The sequence below is a fragment of the Taudactylus pleione genome, unplaced genomic scaffold (genome assembly GCF_031769625.1).
Source record: "Taudactylus pleione unplaced genomic scaffold, aTauple2 ptg000075l, whole genome shotgun sequence".
Classification (NCBI taxonomy): domain Eukaryota; kingdom Metazoa; phylum Chordata; class Amphibia; order Anura; family Myobatrachidae; genus Taudactylus; species Taudactylus pleione.
The window spans coordinates 1,227,005-1,248,295 of record NW_028284477.1 but is presented as its reverse complement, the minus strand read 5'-3'; the positions used below and the strand labels follow the sequence as shown (position 1 = coordinate 1,248,295).

Sequence of the window (21,291 nt, the reverse complement as noted above, 5' to 3'; positions counted from 1 at the left end):
GGCTGCCAGCTTAACTTCCCGTTATATGGGTTTTGACAGTTCTTCAACAAGTTATATTGGTAGATATTGCACATTAGTGGAATTATTTAGTTATACATACACAATAAACCTAAAGTGTTTACTTTGCTGTTCACACAGTTGAAACACAGTGGGGTAAGTTACGTGATACAGTGGCATGGAATGAACATGTGTAGCATACTACAGATCATGTCGGGTACACTCTTCTAGAAAGTGTATGGGGGGAACGATTACATGTAGGACCAGTATTAAAAGGGCCAATTATCAAAGGATGAAAACACCTATTGCTGATATTCATGGGGAGGGTCCATTATGCACACAAGTATTATACACCGTACCTCGGCGACCTGAAGGTCTGAACGCTAGACGATCAGACTTTTAGGTCGCCTAATGGATAGGCCCCTGAAGCTCTGGCAGATGTCTGAATCATTTATTTTCTATATTTTTTTTTTCTCATTTTTTACTCTGAATATTATCAAACAATAAAGGCGGGTATCCACTTATAGATATACAAACGAGAACACGATTACGACATTGCTGTCGTGCTCTCGTTTGTATATCTAGTGATGTGCCTAGACTGAACGTTCAGTCCAGGCACATCCCTCTTCTCCCTGCACATGCTGAACCTGACGAGATCGTCAAGTTGACCAGCATGTACGGGCGATGTCGGAAGCGACCAGCGGGCACGCGCATCGATAGTCGCTTCCGACCAAAACATGCATGCGTGATTTGCAAGCGATTGCACGATAATGACGTTGTTATTGTGCAATCGCTTGGTTAAATCGCTAAGTAGATACCCCCCTTAAGTTTTAAAGATTTGTCCTGGAAAGTGTCACAGTTTTGTAGTATTAACCAACTACAAATAAATAAAAGATTTTCTCTACATACATTCAACATAATCTGATGTATATGTTATATATGGGCTTTTAAAATGAATATTTAAAATGAGTACTTAAATCTAAAAATGAATATAACTGTACAATTAACATGTTGCGATGGGATAATAGTGTATTAAGGTCCATATTAACTGCTGTTTGTGTGTTTACATGTTACTGCCAAACTCTTTACACACATGACGGAGCAGTGTCTTTATTTCTGCTATACGGACTCCTTTTTTTTTTTATGTGTTTTCCACAAATATGACTTGTATTATGTTGCCACCACCTGTATATTCCTATCTGGTTTGGCATTCCTCCCAAGCATTTGGAAAACAAGCAATATCCAGCATTTACGTCTCTGCCAGAATTTATACGAGCAGCTTTGTTTTAGGAAGAACCTTCTGCAGAAGGTAAAACGCGACTTTCCATAAAAAATGACAGTCATGTTGCAGCAGCCAAAGAGATTTGTGGTATTCAGTCACTGGCTGTCGCAGCAGCTAATGCCTGTGTTTTATTGCTCCCTACAAAACGGTTCTACGTCCTTTTCTGTTACCATATCAGAATGATAACATTAGGACTCATCTTGAACAAAAATACTAGGTAATAAAAGATTATTTGGTGTAAATACAATTATCAGACATTTTATCGGGACACCGACTGTTAAATATGCACTACGCATATCCTTTTAATTTTGTTTAATTGTGTACTTACCATCCACAACTTCATTTAAGATTAAAGCAGATGAATGAAATACTAACATAGCCTGGTACACGTTTGTGTTGATTCAGTTTTGTCTGCTTGCACATAATCATATTAATCTGCTGTAAGGTGGGAGGGCGAGGAGAAATATCAATGCAGCAATGGATCTGTGTCACAGCTGCCAAGTATCTGCATACTGAGACCAGGAGCTATATTAAAACTAATTTCTGCAGCCCAGGCTGGGAGCAGGGTTACAGCAAGACATAAAGCATTCTACTGCTCTGCTGATTTCTAAGGGGACCCGCAGCCTAACACTATAATTCAGCTCAAAACACATTCCCACTAGAAGTCGCCATGGACTTCCACAGGCTGGGGATGGATGAGGAGATGTAAAACGAGGAAGAAGCTTAAGTATTCTCTATTTAATTGAAGACTGCAGAGACTGGGAAATTGTCGAGGTTACAGAAGCTCTGGACTTTTTTAGTTGTGTAGCATAGGTACAACGATGGCCCTTCTCTGTGGCTTTAATCATCAGGGTGTCCACGGAGCCGGTAAGTTTGTTTCTCAGTGGCTTCACAGATTTCAGTCTTTTACACACTTCATACTGAAGTATAGTTTATACTTACGTTTATATACATGCAACTTTATAAGAGAACATGCTTGTTAGCTATTTAAATAATGCAGGTAAAGTTTTTGTACTTGTTGGAAGTTATCTTTGTACTGTAACTGTTCTCCATCTGTTTACTGCTTTTCAAAGCAACAATTCTCATTGAAGGTTTTTTTTCTCTAAAGAAACAGGACTATCGGATGCATTTTAAGCATGCGTATGATAGTCCTGTTTCTTAGTAGTTCACCTAAATATCATTATCTCCTTTTCAAAATCTCTCTGTAGGGCAGACAGATGTGGCTGCCAGTTTTACACACACACACTCTCTCGGGTTCTTAGCAAGTAATATAAAGAAAAAGTTGGGAGAAGAAAGGGAAAGACTTTACAGTGCAGGCAGATATAAGAGGTGCATTCCAAACCTGTATTGCTTACCAGGGCAGTAACTAGGGTAGTGCGACCAGTGACATGGCACAGTGCACCGCATGGCATGGGGCACTATTTGGGCCTGTTAATTTTCCTAAAATGGGGGGGGGGGGGGGTGCCAATGCTCTCTCTGGCACAGGGCACCAAAAAGTCTAGTTACGGCTCTACTACAATATGTTCCTTGTGACAGGTGGAAGCTGTGGTAGTCCTATAACACTGGAAACTCTGCAGTCAATAATATCAGCCTGCAAAACAACCATTGTACAGTAACACTGCCTTAAATATCAAACCGCTTTATTTGACAAGCATCCTGTACTGTGTGTAGCTAAGCCTCAACTGGAAGTGACCAGTACTGTTCTCATATTATGTAATACTTGATTGTCCCACAGTGGTCAGCAACTTCATTGTCCACAGCAAGGGTAGTCAACATGTGGCCCTTCAGCTGCTGGGAACTACAGTACACATCCCAGCATGCCCTGTCACAGTTTTAGCATGCACTAATAGCAAAACTGTGGAATGGCTTGCTGGAATATGTAGATACAGGGCTACATGTTGAATACCCATGGTCTACAGAAGCCATTTAGAGAACTGATATTAATGTGATAGCTGTGTGTGTTGATTCTTTTGCAATTTTCTGGGCAAGACTTTAATGGAAATTGCTGGTGTTTGCAGTTGGTGCTGTGTGTAAATTTCGCTATAATGATTATTGAGCTATCTGTAAGACTAGGCAGAATAAAACAAAATGGATTAGTTACATGCATATCAATGACTCTCATTCGGATGACAAAACAGCTTAGTGGGATCATAATAATGCAAGAATCAATATTGAATTGTCGTGATTTATCCTGGCCTGTCAAAGTACTGTTGGGTCCTCCTGCAATGCCTGGACATGCTGCTATATAGCTACATGAAAATGATTCCTTAATGACAAATATATCTTCTGTTTCATACATGTGCAGTAGAACACATGGTGCATACATTATTCTGCTCATTACCCCTATGTCTCTGCATTATTTTATTTGATAACTGTTTAATCTGCCATACTGCTTGGAAAATTGTAATATACGTGTGTGTGTGTGTGTGTGTGTGCCAAACATGCTTATTCTCGCGGGACGGTCAGGAGGCTCCCGAAAATCGAGTGGCGCTCCTGGCCGCCCAGAAAAGGAGGCAAATCTCCAAGCCAGCTGCCACCCGCTTGTATCCCCCCGCATCCACTTACACAGCCCCCAGAGGGGGTGGGCCAATGACGCGATTTGCGGTGAATCTCGTCATCGTGACCCTGCCCCCTGCTTCACAATGCCGTTAATGTCGGCATTGTTAAGAGGGGATGGGGTCATAATGCTGCGACTGCACCGTCACGCCCCTGCTCCGCCCCCAATATTTTGTCATCTCCCCGCCATGCCCCCCTATTGGGAGATAAATGTCGGCATGCATGGTGTGTGTAAGCGTGTGTGTGTGTATATACAGTATATAGATATACAATAATTCACACACAGGTATATTTTTCTGGAAATATGTGTGTGTGTGTATATATATATATATATATATATATATATATATAATATATATTTAGAAAAGAAGGCACTCAAAAGGGATTTTAGAATAGAACTTATCTTGTGGAAAATACTTTTTGGCCTTGGACAGTTAATGAAAGGTTCAGCTCTTCAGGACAGTTAATGAGTTCCTGCTGAAAAATAGCAATATATACAGTATATATATTTATTAATATTAAGGTCCCATCCTTCATAGAGTCATAAGCTGTTGTGTGCCCGGTGTTTGCAGGTCTTTTTCCCACTCTTCCTCCCTTCTCACTCCCTTCTATCTAATCCTGTATATGTTCTAACCCCACTAGTCTCCCTCCCCCACTCCCAACCCCCAACATCTCTCCCTCCCTCTCTCTCTCCCTGTCTCTGTCTCTCTCTCCCTCCTTTCCCTCCCTCCCTCCTCCTAACATGTGTCTCTCTATCCACCCGCCATGACTTTCCTTTGGCAGAGTGGTTGGCGGGTTGTGGTGGGAGGTGTATGGCCCACCCTGCTCATGCAGTGAAGGACGGAGCACCTTCTAAATGCGCTGCTTCGTCCCTCACTGCATGCAGGGCTGCCAAGAGCTCTGTTTGAGCCAGGACCCCGGTACTTGTGGGCATGTAGCTGAATCTGGGGAGGTGTGGTCACGTCCCCTCCCACACAAAAAACTCAGTGTTACGCATACACTTAGCACAGGGGGGCAGCACCAGGGGAGGGGGGTGCACCTGTAACCTCCTCTCAGCCCATTACAAGTGACCACGCTGATATAGCACGCAGCCGCAGTGGCACCAGCGGGTAGTGAGCGGAAACTGCTGCAGCAGCTTTCTATTCTCTTTAGCTGCTCGATGTGATGCTGTACTGCGCTACTATACCAGTCAGCAGTAAAGGGCAGAGCCCCTCTCGGCTCCCCTGAAAGCATGAGGAATGTAGAGTGGCGGGGGAAGGGGGGGGGGCTGGGTGATGTGGGAGGTGCTGATTCACTGAACCTTGAAGTTGAGGGCTGCAGGAGGTGCCGATTCACAGAGTCTCCAACAGGTGAACTGGTGGGAGATATGCGGGTGGTGCAGAGCCGCTGGATTTTTGGTGTGTGTCTGTTGGTTGTGGGAAATGCAAATTCATGGGACTTCCGACAGAGAGAGTGAATACTTTACATGCTCTCGGGAGATAACGTACCAACCAATCGGCTCCTAACTGACATACTTCAAACAGCCTGTAAGGTGACGGTTAGGAGCTGATTGATTGGTATTTTCACATTATCTCTCTCCAAGGTTTAGCACATAGACCCCTGATGCCGGGTACACACTAGACATGTCGTCCGATCCCATAGGTACATTGTCTAGTGTGTACCCATGTTATGCACGCTCCCATGGGTCACTAACATGACACAAGGTCTCCTACCCCTCCAATAAGACCTGGTATCAGCAAGTGCACTTGCCGCAATCTTTGTATCGTCCCCGCCAATGTCGTGTTGGGTACACGACAGGGGAGAGGGGTTGGTTCCTTTCAGGCAGCCAGTGAGAGCTGTAAGGGGGGGGGGCTGACTTGCACTAGACACACTATGGGCTCTTTTTACTACAATCCGCATATTGAATGCAGATTGTAGTGTGATATTACCAAGTGAATTCGCATTGCGAATTCAGGCAATATCACAGGGATTTACTACAAATCCCTTACAGGGACAGAGCTTGCGATAAAGCTCTGTCCCTGCAAATCCCCTTCGGAGCCTTATCACGGTATTTTCGCAAAAAATACCGTGATTAAGTGCCCGCGCATGCGCCGACTGATCGCCGCTGCTACCCCCCGCTAAGCCCCGCCCTCACGATCACGGACCCCCCTCCCTTAATAGCACTTACCTGCATGCTCCGGGCCTCCGGTGATATTCTCCATTCCTCCGGTCAGGTGATCTCCCATAATGCACTGGGGCCCGATCACCTGATGACCGGGCCGCAGTGCACTATGGGAGACCAGCTGACCGTAGGGGAGTCGTCACCGGAGGCCCGATCACCGGTCCCTGGAGTCAGGTAAGTGATCAGCTTGCGGTCTGTTTAGACCACACAGCTGATTACTGGGACTGACTCCCGGCTCTGCTCTCCCCGTTAGAGCAGGGCAGGAGGCCGGTAACCGGGGGAGACCCTGGATAACGCCACCTCCAGGTGGCGTTATTATCACAGGGCTTCCCCCGGTATTTTTTCACATTTTATTTTTAGGAACTCTGGTCGGATAACATTTCCCATTACAATTATGGGAAATGCGATCTGCTTTACTAAAAATAAGTGATACTTAGGGGTTGGAGTAGAATTTTACGAATTCTACTCCAATTGCCCTGTAATAACTATAGTTGATACTAAAATAATGTGAAAAGGTTGTGAAAAACACCCTTTTTCACATTATTTTAGTAAAAATAATGTTGATAAATAGAGCCCTATAGCTTGTTATTGATCTATTATGGAGAAGGAGTCTGGATGGAGACTGCACCCTCTGATGTATCAATGCAACACAGTTGCAAAATTGGGAATCAGTAGCCTTGTGCTGAAAAATAAAAGCGCTTCTGCTAGATGCATAACACCATCAAGTTAAATAATTCCCCATATGCAGTATAGTAAATCTTTCTATTTTCCAACTGTAGCTTTGGTGAAATTGCATGCGAATTGATTATTTATTTTTAAGTTGAGTTTTTTTTTTATCTTCCAGATGAAGGTCCATATACGAAGTCTGCTAGCCAGACAAAGGCACCGGATGGATCGCTGGCTGTCAGAAGGCAAAGCATCACAGGTACGTACTTACTGTATTTCACAGTAATCATACCTACAGCATAAGGCCTGCTACTGGAAGTAATAGAAACACAAGACTGTTAGACACAAGGGTGGGGGCAATCATGGGTGTCAGTGAAGCAGGGATTTTTCTCTATATTAACAGCTTCCTCTGCTAGACGCACACACAGAAATAACTGTACTGGGTTTAAATCTGTCTGCTCTAATGAGTGCGAAAAAGCAGAAGATTAAAGTAGCAGCGCATGATAAACTCTGCTTCTAATAAGTAAAGGCTGCCAACCAGCAGTAGTACAAAGACTTGCTCAAATATTGCCCTGAACATATTTAGTGGGGCAAGATGTGCACTTATATGCAACTGGTGTACAGTGCAATGTGGTGTTACTCTGCAGCCTTCTACTAAGGAATAGTCTAAACGTGTACTTAGTGTACCTCGCGGGAAATCATACTTCTGCTCTATTCATTCCAACCTTGCTCTCTGATGGTCAGCAACCAGATCAAGGTAGGCAGGAACGTCTGATTGGATGAAATATTTCTTACTGATAAAATTGCAGTTTTAAATGAAGCCTGACAAGATTAACCACAAACACACCTAAAAAATGTTGACCGTAAAAATTGTCCCCTGTGTGACACTGCAGTTATATGACATTATCACAGCAGTGAACCTGAGGCACTATACTTACCACCCCTGAAACCCATTTCCTTGAATATGTTCCTTCAGCTTTTTGGTGTGAATGGTGAACACCATTCTATAGAACATGATTAAGTGGAAGTAAAATTGGCAGCATTTTCACGTGTGCATAGCAATATTCACAAATATATATATATATATATATATATATATATATATATATATATATATATATATATATATATATATATAAAAGTTCCAGATTATAACAACTGAGAATGTTTCGCATACATTTGCAAGTGTGTCAAGAGTTAATTCTTCTTCAAACTTCATGGAAGCTTTGATGGTATCAGGTATCAATGTAAAAGTTTGACAGTGCAGAAGGTCGACAGGTTCAAACACTTTTTGTAATGGTTTTCCAACATTCTTATGGCTAGGGTTAGGCACTTGGGGGAGGCTTAGGCTGCCGGATGGGATGGTTAGGGTTAGGCAATAGGAGGCAGGTCCATAACTAGCTATGGGCAACCGGTGCTACCGTACAAAGCGCATTGCTCTGTGTGCGGCACCGCCGACCTTTCATAGTCCCTATCTGGTTATCAGTAGGCATGGAACAGCACCTTGCAGCCAGAATTGTAGATGCAGTGCCGCCCTGAGCGTCCTCAAGACGCTCCAAATGGCAGACTACAGCCATAACAGCCACCCTGAGGATGCTCTGGGCAACGCTGTTGTTCCGATCCCTTGTCGCCCCTCCCCCATGACATCATGCACTGAGGGGCATGGTCTGCACCAGGCGCCGTGACTCAAACTTACGACGCCGCTCGGGTGAGAGGGTTAGGGTGGCTGTATTCCACACCTTCAAGTGAAAAAAAAAAAGTACAGGTGGTATCTGCTGCTCTTCCAGGATTGCAGAAAGACACAAAAAGCGTCATTAGTGATTATAAAGAGAGAACCAGGAAAATCAGAGAGGACCTGTACCGTAGCATTTTCAACGTGACAAGATGAAACCTGCGACCTCTTCTTGCGGGGTTTACCATCTGTGCCACGGGCGGCATCACTATCAGATGGGTGTATCCAGCAGCCCTCCTTTTGAAGCTACTAAGATACAAGGAACCATTTCTGAATAAAAAAAACTCTGTTAATGTGGTTCTGCTAACAAATTCAGCCATGTTGCCTAAAGCTTCATGCCATCCAGGGAATTACATGCATTGTATCTGGTTGGAGCAGTGTCAATATATCTTTCTGGAATAAAGTATGTCCGAAAAACAGACCATTTCAGTCAACATCAGGGTAAAGTTCCTTCCAAAATGATGCTTGCAAGATGGATTAGAGACGTCCTATCACAGGCTTAGAAGAGGAATGTGTCCGACGTGCCCGAGATCTTAAGTGCACATTACATTGCAAAGCAGCAGGATGGTCATACGTTTTCAAACCATGATCTTCTGTGTGTCATTTCTTTAGAGCACACTATATATTAACACTAATTTTGAGGAATACCTGCATACATTTAGCATCCCTTAAATGTGAGAAGGGGTGACCACAGCAGATATCGGAGATAAAACTCGTGAAAGCGCAGCCATTGTAGCCTATGGGCTACATCACTGCAATTTTTGCGGGAGAGGGGTCCGATGACTACACATGCACAGGAAGGATACCAGGTCCAAGCCCAGAAGTAAAGTGATAGTGTAGGTGGAGAGTGAGTTTTTGGGGCATACCTGATAGGAAAAGGATGGTGACGGAACGGTATGTAGTCATGTGACCGGCTGCAGAATGCCAGCTAGGGATTTATGACAGGCGTCGAGATACCGACGCCTGTTATATTCCCAACGCGGGCCCGAACGAGAGGAGTACGATGCGCCCGTCCTGTTAGCCACGGAAAGGACTTAGGGGGGGACTTAGGGTTAGGCACCCCCCAGGAAGGGTTAGGCTAGGGGAAGGGGGGTTAGAGTTAGGTACCCCCCTGTGGGGATTAGGTCTAGGGTGCGAGGAGGCGGGGTTAGGTTTAGGCACCCCTGGGGAGAGGTTAGGGTTAGGTACTAGGGGGGAAGGTTAGGGTTAGTCACCTCTAAAGGAGGGTTAGGGTACTTACCTCACGCTGTCGGGATTTCCATCTGTCGGGCTCACAGTGTCGGCATTACAATCCCATACCGAGGGAATTTTTCTAACTAGGGAAGAGTGTGGAGGGTTTATCTCACAGATGCCACTCACTCCCTACCCTTCTCACATTTCTCCCCTAGTTACATACGACCCCCACCCTTTCATCCATTATATTATATGTGACAAAGCCTGTGTGGGTCATATGTGACCAGGGAGATGGAGGGATTTCTTCCTGATAAAGGGAGAGGGAGGGAGTTGTGTGAGACATACGGGAAAATGTGCTTAGCCTAGGAGAGAGATAAAGTACCAACCAATCGGCTCCTAACTGTCATGTTATAGGCTGCATTTGAAAATGACAGGAGCTGATTGGTTGGTACTTTCTCTCTCCTCTTTATCGCACTCCAAAGCTTAGTACATCTACACCATATGGAGATGTAGTGGTTGTACGTGACAAGGGTTAATGGAGGAAGTTACATGGGACAAGGGAAGACGGAGGGGAAATGTGTGACCAGGGAAGAGAGTGGTGCTGGTCCATATATGAGGAGGGGTATATGTGAAAAGGGAAGGTCGGTAGAGTTGTGTCATATGTGAGCAGATGAGGTAGGTTGGGAGTATAATGTATGTAGCCAGTATGGAGCACTAATAATATATTTTGGACTCACGATAAAATGTTTCTTGAGAGCGAGTTCTACTGCACCTGATGAAAATCTGATTAATCGATTGCTACATATGTTTTCATAGTCGCATATTTTTATGTAGAAATAGTATAGTATATTGATGCAATTGGTTCTTAGAGCTTTTAATGCAGAATATTAGCACTGATCTACATTTATTTGTATTTAATGTACTGTGTATACAGAATTAAATCTGTTTTATCATTTTGCAACTATTGTGTTTAATTTCAAACAAGCGCTTCAATTTCCTATTGGATATTGTGATTATTTTTGCAGGTTGCAGATCCTGCCTATAGGAGCTGCCAGTTTGAAATCTACAGTATATTAACCAGCTGGGAAGTGCACCTATTGTTTCTATACAGTTCTTTAATATACTATAACTTCAGCTTCCATTGTAGGTTTAGGTGTTGACAAATTCTGCAATAGGGCCTGTGAAAGAATGTGAACATTATATCCATATAGCTGGTTTGATATTGCAAAGGGGAATACTTTTCATAAAATGAAAACTCTGATATACAGATATGAATCAGAATTTAATTTCTAACAAAAAAAGTGAAAAATATAGTAACTAGTACATTAGTGCTATAGAAAAGAACAGTTATGAATTTGAAAAACAGCATGATTAAAAGTCCTCTTGCTTTTATTTATTTTAATACTGATTTTATGGCTTTCAGATTAACTTTTATTTATTTTAGTAGCATTGCTTTTACTGGATCTTCTAACATGATTAACTAATACTTGTAGACTTCTTGGGACCCCCCTCCGGGAGAGTCCTGGTGGGAGCAGACATAGATGGGCGTCATGGCGCAGCGATCGCGTCATCATGCTCCCCCCTACTGTTAGTAAACTCTGACCTCTACTGGACGTTCCGGGAGGGATGGCAAGTATGGGTTAACTCTTGAAGCACTTTGTTATAGGCATCATATCACATTTAAAATGAACTAGCCATAGCAAAACGAGGGTGTTCATAGGGAAAAAGCCAAAACTAGACTCTCTTGCAGCGACAGTTCAGACGTTGGTGGATAGGTCACCTATTAGTTGAAGGTCTGAGTTCCCTCTTCCTGCTGGTGCAATTGCAAGCTGCATATGCAGTAATTGCTCTGGTGACTAGTGGCCGGTACAATGTGTTAGATGCCATTTTCATGACATGAGCTGCAGACCACAGTACTGTGGTGATGATTTGGTCACGATTTGGAAAAAGTAATTAAACATTGGTACATGGGAAACCTTTAGCGGGTAAACATGGGGCCCAGTTTGTTGGTTGGGTTGTAAACTAATCACTTGACTTAATATAGTATATAGTTATGATTTACACAGGTTGCTGGGCTGCTTATTGACATCAGGTAAGTTAATCATCTTACCTGGTTCCATAAAGTGGTTACAGAACCTCTAAATGATATCTGTCCCTTATTAAATTTATGCATTGTCAACACTAGCAGGCAGACGCTCAGCCTGTGTTACAAATGAACATACAGTATACGTCCAAATTGGCCACCCACATGGCTGACTTTGGATATGAAATCTGTTTGATACTGACAGAATTGTGAGCCCACACAGACAGGACATTCTTTACCCAGTGTTTCACATCGACACCTCTTTCTTCAGCATAGTCTGTACTCTTGTGTCTTTTATGTGGAATTGTATAGTGCATGATACAGATGTATTGATGATTGGGCCGCACTTGGTTTGCTGAAGAGTGCAATTGTGCAGTAACCCTTAGAACAGAACATAATAAAACAAGCCTTGTACAAGAAAACAACATGAAATATCCATCCAGCTGATTTACAGAGACCTATATAACATAGCCAAATACACAATAACCGAGCACTGTAAGTAAGAACTAAAATAACGCTCACAAAAGCGAGGTTGTTAATAAGATTACAGGGCAATTGGGCAAGGATATTATTGAATAATTAAACAAAGTGGTTTAGTCAAAAAAGTCAAAACAGTTAAGCATGAAGGAAGAAACCCCCCAAAAATATATATATAGAAATAAAAAGCAAATTCTCCTTCCCACACCCCACAAGTGTTGTTTGAGTCCAGTACAATAGGCGGATAATTATCTTTCATGCGTAATAGATATCAGGAGGTATTATGTAGACATTGGTGAATTTGGCGTCTCGTCTCAATAGACAATGTGGAGATGTTGTCTGCATTTTTTTAGATTGTGAGTAAGGGGCATGTGAGGAGTTCAATTATTTATGGCTATTTGGAGAGTGACAGTTAGAGGGAGGGCATGTGGAGAATGCCAGTGAGAGGTGGGTATCTCTGGCATACCAATGAATAGGGGTTGCATCTATGAAGTGCTGTTGAATGGTCAGGAGATGGTAGTGCCATGTGTTGAAGCCTGATTAAATGTGGATAAGTGAGGTCATTTTATAGCAAGTGGGGTCTGAAAGCATGTGAGGGCATTTTGTGTGAAGTGGGGGTCTGCGACCATATGGGGCGATTTGTGGTAAGTGTGGGTCTGCGGGCATATGGGGGTAATTTGTCGTAAGTGTGGGTCTACGGGCATGTGAGGGCAATTTGTAGTAAGTGTGGGCATTTTAGGCAATTTGTGGTAAGTGTGGGTCTGTGGGCATATGGGGTAATTTGTCGTAAGTGTGGGTCTGCGGCTGCGGGCATGTGAGGGCAATTTGTGGTAAGTGTGGGCATTTTGTGGTAAGTAGGGGTCTGTTGGCATGTGGAGGCATTTTGTGGTAATTGGGGATATGAGGGCAAGTAGAGGAATTTGGTGGCTATTGAGGGGAAGCTGGGATGAGGCATTGAAAGACACACATGCACTTATTTAAATTTTACTTTGCCTGTCACTGGGAGATTCAATTTCATAAAATATACCTCTCTATAGTCTATAATGTGTACTTCAGTCACTAATAGTAATGATGGAGGGGAAGCCCAACTTGAAAAGAGAGGTTTCCAACACTTTTATTTTCTGGTTTTATTAGAGCTTGTTAGGTGATCTGAGGGAGGTGGCAGAAACTCAGCTCAGGTTTCCCATAAATTTCAAGAAAGGAACTAAAAACAAATAAACAAGCAGCCTGCCTATAGGTACATATTGTTTTCATTAGTACTCAGCAGCCTTCTACTAATGGAGCATACACACGGTCAGATTTGTCAGACTTGTCAGATGAACGATTTGAACGATTTTTGACTGCATTAAAATGAATGGAATCGTCCAAGTCTGACTGCAAACACATCAGATGTCAGATATCGTTATCTGACAAACGGGAACGCGCATCGTTCATCGTCCATCGTTCCGGTATGTCAGATTTTCCTTCAGATATGAACGACTGAACGATTTTTACATCGTTATCGTTCATATCTGAAGGAAAAATCTGACGATGTGTATGCACCATAAGGGACAGCTGAAAATGTTGTCTTAAAAAAGCCTCACCAAACTATAGCATGCAGTAAATAACATGATAGACTTAAAACTGGCAGATAGCTGAAGTTGCGGCTTCTAATGGATTCTCGTTTTGTAAACTTAATGATGAAAATAAATTTGATTGAATATTTAAGCCTCACTCTTGACAAGATATTTATTTTTAATCTACAAAATTAACCTACGCCGACCCTCCCCACTTATGTTTGCATAAAAAATTGGTGCAGTGGCTTGGGCACCTCCTTAACTTGACAACAGAGAGTTGTTGTTTTTTTTAATGAAAAATGCTCCAAATGCAAACGAGGTAACAGATTGTCACAGTCAGCCCACATATTGCTTTATAGTCCAGAGTTTCCCAAACTCCTTCGTGGATCTTTTTAAAAATGTCAGCCAGTAATGAATACACCTGTGCACCAACCAGGAAAAATGGAAAACATGTACTGTAAGTGCTCCCTCAGCAATGAGTTTGGTAAACACTGTTTTATACTGACTTCTTGGTGGTTTCCTTTTCTACTGCCTTATGAGGAAGATGACAGCAGTGTGCTTAACTACAGTACAGAGCAAAGGTGCGTACACACTGGGCGATATTACTGAGCGACTGCACGATTACGACATCGTAATCGTGCAATCGCTCAGTAATCGTGTACAAATCGTGCACTTATGTCAGAAACGACAAGCGATGCGCACTCCCGCTGGTCGTTTCCAACATTGTCCATCGCCTGAACATGCAGCACAAGCTGCCGATAACGACAGATTGGCATGTTCAGGAATGATGGACAGTGCCTGCACTGAACGACTGATCGTTCACTGCAAACACTACAGGGGATCAGGAACAACGGTACGATTACGATGTCGTAATCGTACTGTCTTTCCTGATCGCCTAGTGTGTACGCACTTTAAGATATAAAACAATAATATAAACTATGTGGTATATGTGTGGTGGTAAGGGATGGTGTGTTTTCAATAGAAAAATTAACAATATCAACAATGCAGCTCTTGAGTCCTCATTCTCACATCAGCTTCTTCCACAAAATGGATGCTGTAACCACGCGTGGTGAGGCTTTTATATGACGTGCAGAATCTTAGTTCCAGACCTCTCTTGCGGATCTATGCAAATTACGCAAAAGACTTTCTTTCAATTGGATAGCGCGGAATTCAAGAACGTACACAATCAAAATTAGGGCGTGACGACTGCAGGAAATTTGAAAGAGCGTAAAACAAAAGCCTGCGGCTAATTGGATATGCCCCATAGAATCAAATTTGCAGATAGAGAAATATCTGGGATGACTTACAGGCCATATCACTGCACACATAGAGAGTCTTCTAGGGACTTGTGGTGCAGTTGCTATGCACTTCCAGGACCCGCCTCCCTTGCACGGCACCCAGCTCACCTCAGCGGCATTACGTGGGGGTAAAGTTATCAATATTATTTTTACTTAAAAACTGTGAAAAAGAATGTTTTCACGTTATTTTAGTATTGCATAAATTTCCTCTTGGATCCAGGCCTTCTGGCATGCCAGCTATTTCCACTGGGTCCCATCGCCGCTAACACCCGCACCTCCGCCGTGTCCCTCCCGCATATGCCTGCTACCCAACCAGTGTTGACAGGTGATCTGCCTGACTGACAGGGGCGTGCTTTCATGTGGGTTGAAAGCAAGTACCTGTCAATAAGACACTTCTATAGGTGCCGCTTTGCCCTATTTTTTAATGGGCTTTTACAGAAAGTGGTATGGCCCTGCCCCCCGCTTCCCCTGCTTTTCTATTGTCAGCGGTTGGCAGCGCTCTCGTTGACAAAACAATTGGTGAGAGGGGTCACATACTTTCTACCATCATGTCTGAAAGTGACTTTCCTCTCCGGCTACAGTGTACTACGTGTAAAGTACCTTTAGCGGAGGGGGAGGGTAGCGCGGAGGGCCTCTGCCGGCAGTGTTTGTCAATGGCGCGGCCTATTACGGTTACAGCACCGGTACAGGAGCCGCCCTGGGCTTGTTTCGCTCAAGCGCTTACAACCTTAGTGGGCCAGTTAGCTCCGCAGCCCGCGTTTACGCAGATGGGTTTGTCCCAGCAGTCAGTGGTGTCGTCACCCATGCAGGGTTTCCCAAGACAATTGGTGGTACCCCGCAGTCTCCCTATTTCCCCTCTCCTGGTTTCTCAGGAGCCGGCGTGGGTTAACTCCCTAACGAGTTCTGTACAGCACTTGTCGCATGTGTTGCAGGGGGAGGCTGTGATGCGGCCACATAAACGGCCGGTGGCGTCTCTGTCGGCTCCTTATGAGGATGACGAAGGGACGTCTGATGATGGAGAAATTCTTGATCCTTACGATCAGGAACCTCTCCATACTAAGGACGCTGACGCTAGGTCCAAGGTGTATATTCCTGGACTTATTCGGGCAGTCCGCACAGCCTTGGTGATTGAGGACGAAGTTCCCCCAGCTGCTAAATCCAAGTATGCCTTTTTTAAGGATGTGAAGGGTGACGCCACAGTCTTTCCTCTTTCGGGTCAGTTAGTGGACCATTTAGAGGAGGCGTGGAAACAGCCTGGCAAGCGATACCAGCTGCAGAGGCGCCTGGCGGTGGCTTATCCGTTCGCGGATAATTATTTTGCTAAGTGGGAATCCCCTCCACAGGTGGATTCTCATGTGACACGTCTTGTCCGTAGTGCCACATTGCCGATGCCATCCATGTCCTCCCTTAAGGATGCTACGGACCGCAAGGTGGAGATCTGCCTGTAGTACGCTTATTCCCTTGCGGGGGGGGCAGCGCGGCCGGCTATGGCCATTTGCTGGGTTGCCAGAGCGATGGAGCTCTGGGCGGATTCATTGGAGGCGTCCTTTGATTCCGACTGTCCGGCCGAACAAACGGAGTTGATTGGTAATCTCCGTGATTCGGCCACTTATATCAACGAGGCCCTATTCTTTTGCGCCACCAACAGTTCCTCAGGTTTGCAATCCGCAGTGACCACTTTCAGTTTCGGGCGTTACCTTTTTGGCCTGGAGACAGCACCGCGTGTGTTCACCAAGGTGATGGCGGTCATGGCGGCTTCTCTGCGGCTGCAAGGAGTCCGCATGTTGCCGTACTTGGACGACCTTTTATTAGTGGCAGGATCTCCGGAGCTCCTTCTGCGCCACTTGGACCTGACCATTGCGCTACTGCAACGGCACGGCTGGTTAATAAACTGGCAGAAGTCCACTCTAATCCCGTCTCGGCGGATTCTGCACCTCGGAGCCTTATTGGACTTGGGTCAGCAAAGGATCTTTGTGACGGGGGAAAAGATCTCTGCTTTACAGTCGAGGGTGCGCAGTTGTTTGCGCAGCCGCCGGGTGTCTCTACACTCGGCGATGAGGTTACTGGGCTCCATGGTGTCGGTATTCGACATGGTGGAATATGCCCAGTTTCACTCCAGGCCTCTGCAGCACCTGATCCTGTCCAAGTGGAACGGGCTGCCTCAGTCTCTTAAGTCCCAGACGATAGTGCTCACCCCGGAGGTTCGCCTGTCCCTTGCCTGGTGGTTGCAGACGACCCATCTCGGCAAGGGACGTCTGTTTTGGATACCAAATTGGGTCCTGTTGACAACGGACGCCAGTCTTCGGGGCTGGGGAGCAGTTTCGGGTCCACACTTGTTCCAAGGCAGGTGGACGCCGACAGAAGGGGAGCTTCCAATCAATATCTTGGAACTCCGTGCGGTCTTCAATGCTCTCCAGCAGGCACATCGGGTTCTCCAGGGTCGCCCGGTGCAGGTCCAGTCGGACAACGCTACCACCGTGGCCTACATAAACAGGCAAGGAGGAACCCGAAGTCGGGCGGCTCTCGTAGAGGTGTCTCGGATCCTGGTATGGGCGGAGCGCAATCTTCCGGCCATATCAGCGGTCTTCATCCCGGGAGTGCTAAATTGGGAGGCGGACTTTTTAAGTCGCCAGGACGTTCATCCGGGGGAATGGTCCCTGCACCCGGACGTTTTTCAACTGCTGGTGGACAGGTGGGGTCTTCCAGAGATCGACCTCATGGCGTCCCGGCACAACAACAAGTTGCTGGTGTACGGGTCTCGCACAAGAGACGAAGAGGCGTCTCTGGTGAATGCTCTGTCCGTCCGGTGGACGTTCCGGTTCGCATACCTGTTTCCTCCGGTTTCCCTTCTTTCACAGGTAATCCGGAAATTCAAACAGGAAGGAGCGACGCTCCTGTTGATAGCTCCCGCGTGGCCCAGACGGCACTGGTTCTCAGACCTTCAGGGTCTGTCCGTGGACAGTCCTCTGCGGTTGCCGCTACGACCGGACCTTCTGTCGCAGGGTCCTTGTCCTCACCCGGACCTGACTCGGCTGTCTTTGACGGCGTGGCTGTTGAGACAGCCATGTTGAGGTCCAGGGGGTTTTCCAGCTCTGTGGTGCGTACCATGTTACGAGCTTTGAAACCGTCGTCCGCGAGGATATACCATCGCGTGTGGCATACATTCTTCCAATGGTGTCGACCGAGAGGTTATGCACCGCAGGAGTTTCGTTTGTCTAGGATACTCGCCTTCCTACAAGCGGGACTAGATCATGGGCTTCGCCTTGCTTCTTTGAAGGTACAGGTTTCGGCCCTGTCTGTCTGGTTTCACCGTAGGATTGCTACAATCCCGGATGTGCGCACCTTTATGCAAGGTGTTCTCCGCATTCAGCCGCCCTTTGTTCCACCTGTGGCGCCTTGGGATTTGGCTGTGGTCCTGAGGGCTCTCCAGGGACCGCCGTTTGAACCACTGGGCTCAGTGGATCTTAAATGGCTAACAGCTAAGACTGTTTTCCTTCTGGCCATAGCTTCGGCCAGACGTGTTTCTTATTTAGGGGCTCTCTCTTGTAGACCCCTTTCTTGATTTTTCATGGGAACAGGGCAGTGCTCCGCACTCGGCCTGAATTTCTTCCCAAAGTTGTTTCCCAGTTTCATGTTAACGAGGAAATAGTTGTTCCGGCCTTTAACTCACCTGGTCTTTCAGTGGGTGAGGCCACTTTGGATGTTGTGCGGGCCTTAAGGACTTATGTTGACCGCACTTCTTCGTTTCGGAAGTCGGACGCCTTGTTTGTCCTCTATGGCTTCCGTAAAAAGGGTTGGCCTGCTTCAAAGCAAACTTTGGCAGCCTGGATCCGTATGGCTATTTCTGAAGCTTATCTTCATGAAGGTCTGCCGGTTCCTCCTTCTTTGAAGGCTCATTCCACTAGGTCTGTGGGTCCTTCGTGGGCAGCTCGACGTGGTGCCTCTGCAGTCCAGATCTGCAAGGCTGCTACGTGGTCCTCTGTCCATACCTTCGTGAGGTATTACAGGTTTGAAACCTTTGCCTCTCAGGATGCTTCCTTCGGGCGGCGGATTCTCCTTTCAGCACAGGAGCGTCCCCACCCTTAAAGGATACTGCTTTGGGACATCCCCAAGGTATCCTGTGGATACCCTATGGACCCTGAAGTAGAAAATATGAGATATGGTAAGAACTTACCTTTGTTATCTCTATTTTTACGAAGTCCATAGGGTTCCACAGGACTCCCGCCCTGTCGCACCTGTGCTGCAGATGGGCTTTGGTCTGGTCACCGGTTTTCCCGTCTCCCTCTGGTGAGAGTGTGATTCTTGTGTGTATCCAGATCTTCTTTCTCTCTCTTCCTTCTCCTCCTCCGGCCTATGGTTTGGTAACTGAGGTGCCTTGGCTCAGGGGCGGGGTATAGGAGGGGGACCCTAGTGCATCCTGGGAGGCTGAAATCTTAACTCTATGGTGCCCGATGACTGACGTCACACCTATACCCAAGGTATCCTGTGGAACCCTATGGACTTCGTAGAAATAGAGATAACAAAGGTAAGTTCTTACCATATCTCATATTATTTATAACACAGAATCTGTGTTATAAATATCTTCTTTGTATTATTTTTTATAATCATTATGACAGGGCAGGCTCATACTGTGATATTGTTTGAATACAGAATTTTGATATTTAAATAGACCTCGAGTGCCGCTGTTCTTTCCTGTACCTTGAACATTTTTTCGCAAAGGGCACTCGATCATATGGTTTTAAACACTGAACAAAGGACAAAAAAATTGTTTAAATTGGTTACATTTGTGTGTTTTAACCAATTTGTCTGAACAACCATTTTTGGCTATTTTCCAGTGTTTGTGAGCAAATGGACGATTGTCATTTGCTCCCATACATTACCAGGTTTTCATTCCAACCAGCCAGATTGGACAGATATCTGACAGATAATTGTATAGTGGATGCCCAGCTTTAGTACCAGAATGACTCTACTCAAAAAATTCACCATCTGCCCTCAGACATTTTCTTCCCCTCTTGTTTATGGATCGCTGTGATTTAGACTTTTTAGGCCTAGGTGAACTTGGGTGTTTCCATTGCTTTGATTGGGCCTTTGTTTCTGGGTCATAAAGGAATACCCAGGTCTCATCTCCTGTAATGACCTTTTCCAAAAACGTCTCAGGGTTGGCTTCAAAGTTGGTCAAAAGGTCATTGCACACTTCCACCCTCTGGGCCTTATTATCTCTGGATAATTTCTTTGGAACCCATTTAAAACACACTTTACGATATCCCAAATCATTGATTAGTGTTTCTACAGTAACATGACTACATTCCAGTTCATCACTGATATCTGTGATGGTCACACAATGGTCTTTCTGAATCATGGCATCGACTTTGTGTTGGTTCTCTGCTGTCACTGCAGTTGATGGTCTGCCACCATAAGGTTTGTCGCACATGGACGATTCTCCCGATTGAAACCGCTTCATCCACCTTCTGACATTGCAATATATATAAAATGTATGTATGTATGTATCTGTATGTATGGATATATATATATATATACACGAGTATGTATGTGGGCCTTTGTATATGTTATGTGTGTGTGTATATATATATATATGTGTATATATATATATATAGATAGAGATAGATAGATAGATATATAGAGAGAGATAGATATATATAGAGAGATAGAGATAGATATATATCTATAATATCCACTTTACTGCAGCACTCACATTAACATAGTTCCACATGCATATGGACGCAAACAGCCGATTGTCATTGGGCTTGATTCAGAGATGGACTGTATTGCAGAGCCGCACAGAAGCGGCTGCGCAATAACGTCCAACAAAATTTAAATGCAGCCGGTGGTGTCTGGAGGAAATAGACACCTCCTTGTTGCATCTGAGAGATCCGAGTGCAGCGTCCGTAAACGCTGCCTCAGATCACCATCAGTAGCTAGGAACGCCCCCGCTCCGCCTCCGAAGGCTGCAGAGACGCTGCAAGCGGACTGGCAGATGGACTGCACATGCGCAGTACTTATCCTGCGCATACGCAGTCTTCCAACAATTGGAGATGTGTGCTAACCATTTGAAAAATGCTACTTGCATAAGAACTCAACCTCTGCAGACTGGTACTTTTTTAGAACCATCTTTTGCTGCAACAACATCTTTAAGTCTGTTGAGTTTTTACCAGGTTTGCACACTGTTGGGAGGGAATTTTGTCCATTCGATTTGCTCCAACTTGTTTAGGTTTATTGGATGATGCTTGCAGACTGCACCTTACAAGTAGTACCACAGATTCTCAATTACATACAGATCGTAGAGCATTCA

At 45.0% G+C, this 21,291-nt stretch overlaps 1 protein-coding gene across 12 annotated transcripts in view; it reads left to right on the top strand.

Moving 5' to 3' along the window:
* GRIP1 (glutamate receptor interacting protein 1) overlaps nucleotides 1-21,291 on the top strand; it is a 422,676-nt gene that overhangs the window by 187,584 nt on the left and 213,801 nt on the right. For 11 of the 12 annotated variants that reach the window (XM_088467800.1, XM_088467791.1, XM_088467801.1 and 8 more), the window contains exon 2: nucleotides 6,841-6,921. In XM_088467800.1, the coding sequence (XP_088323926.1) occupies nucleotides 6,841-6,921 (81 nt within the window). Of the gene's footprint in view, nucleotides 1-1,928; nucleotides 2,147-6,840; nucleotides 6,922-21,291 lie in introns of those variants that run through there. The other variant, XM_088467795.1, reaches the window with a different exon arrangement.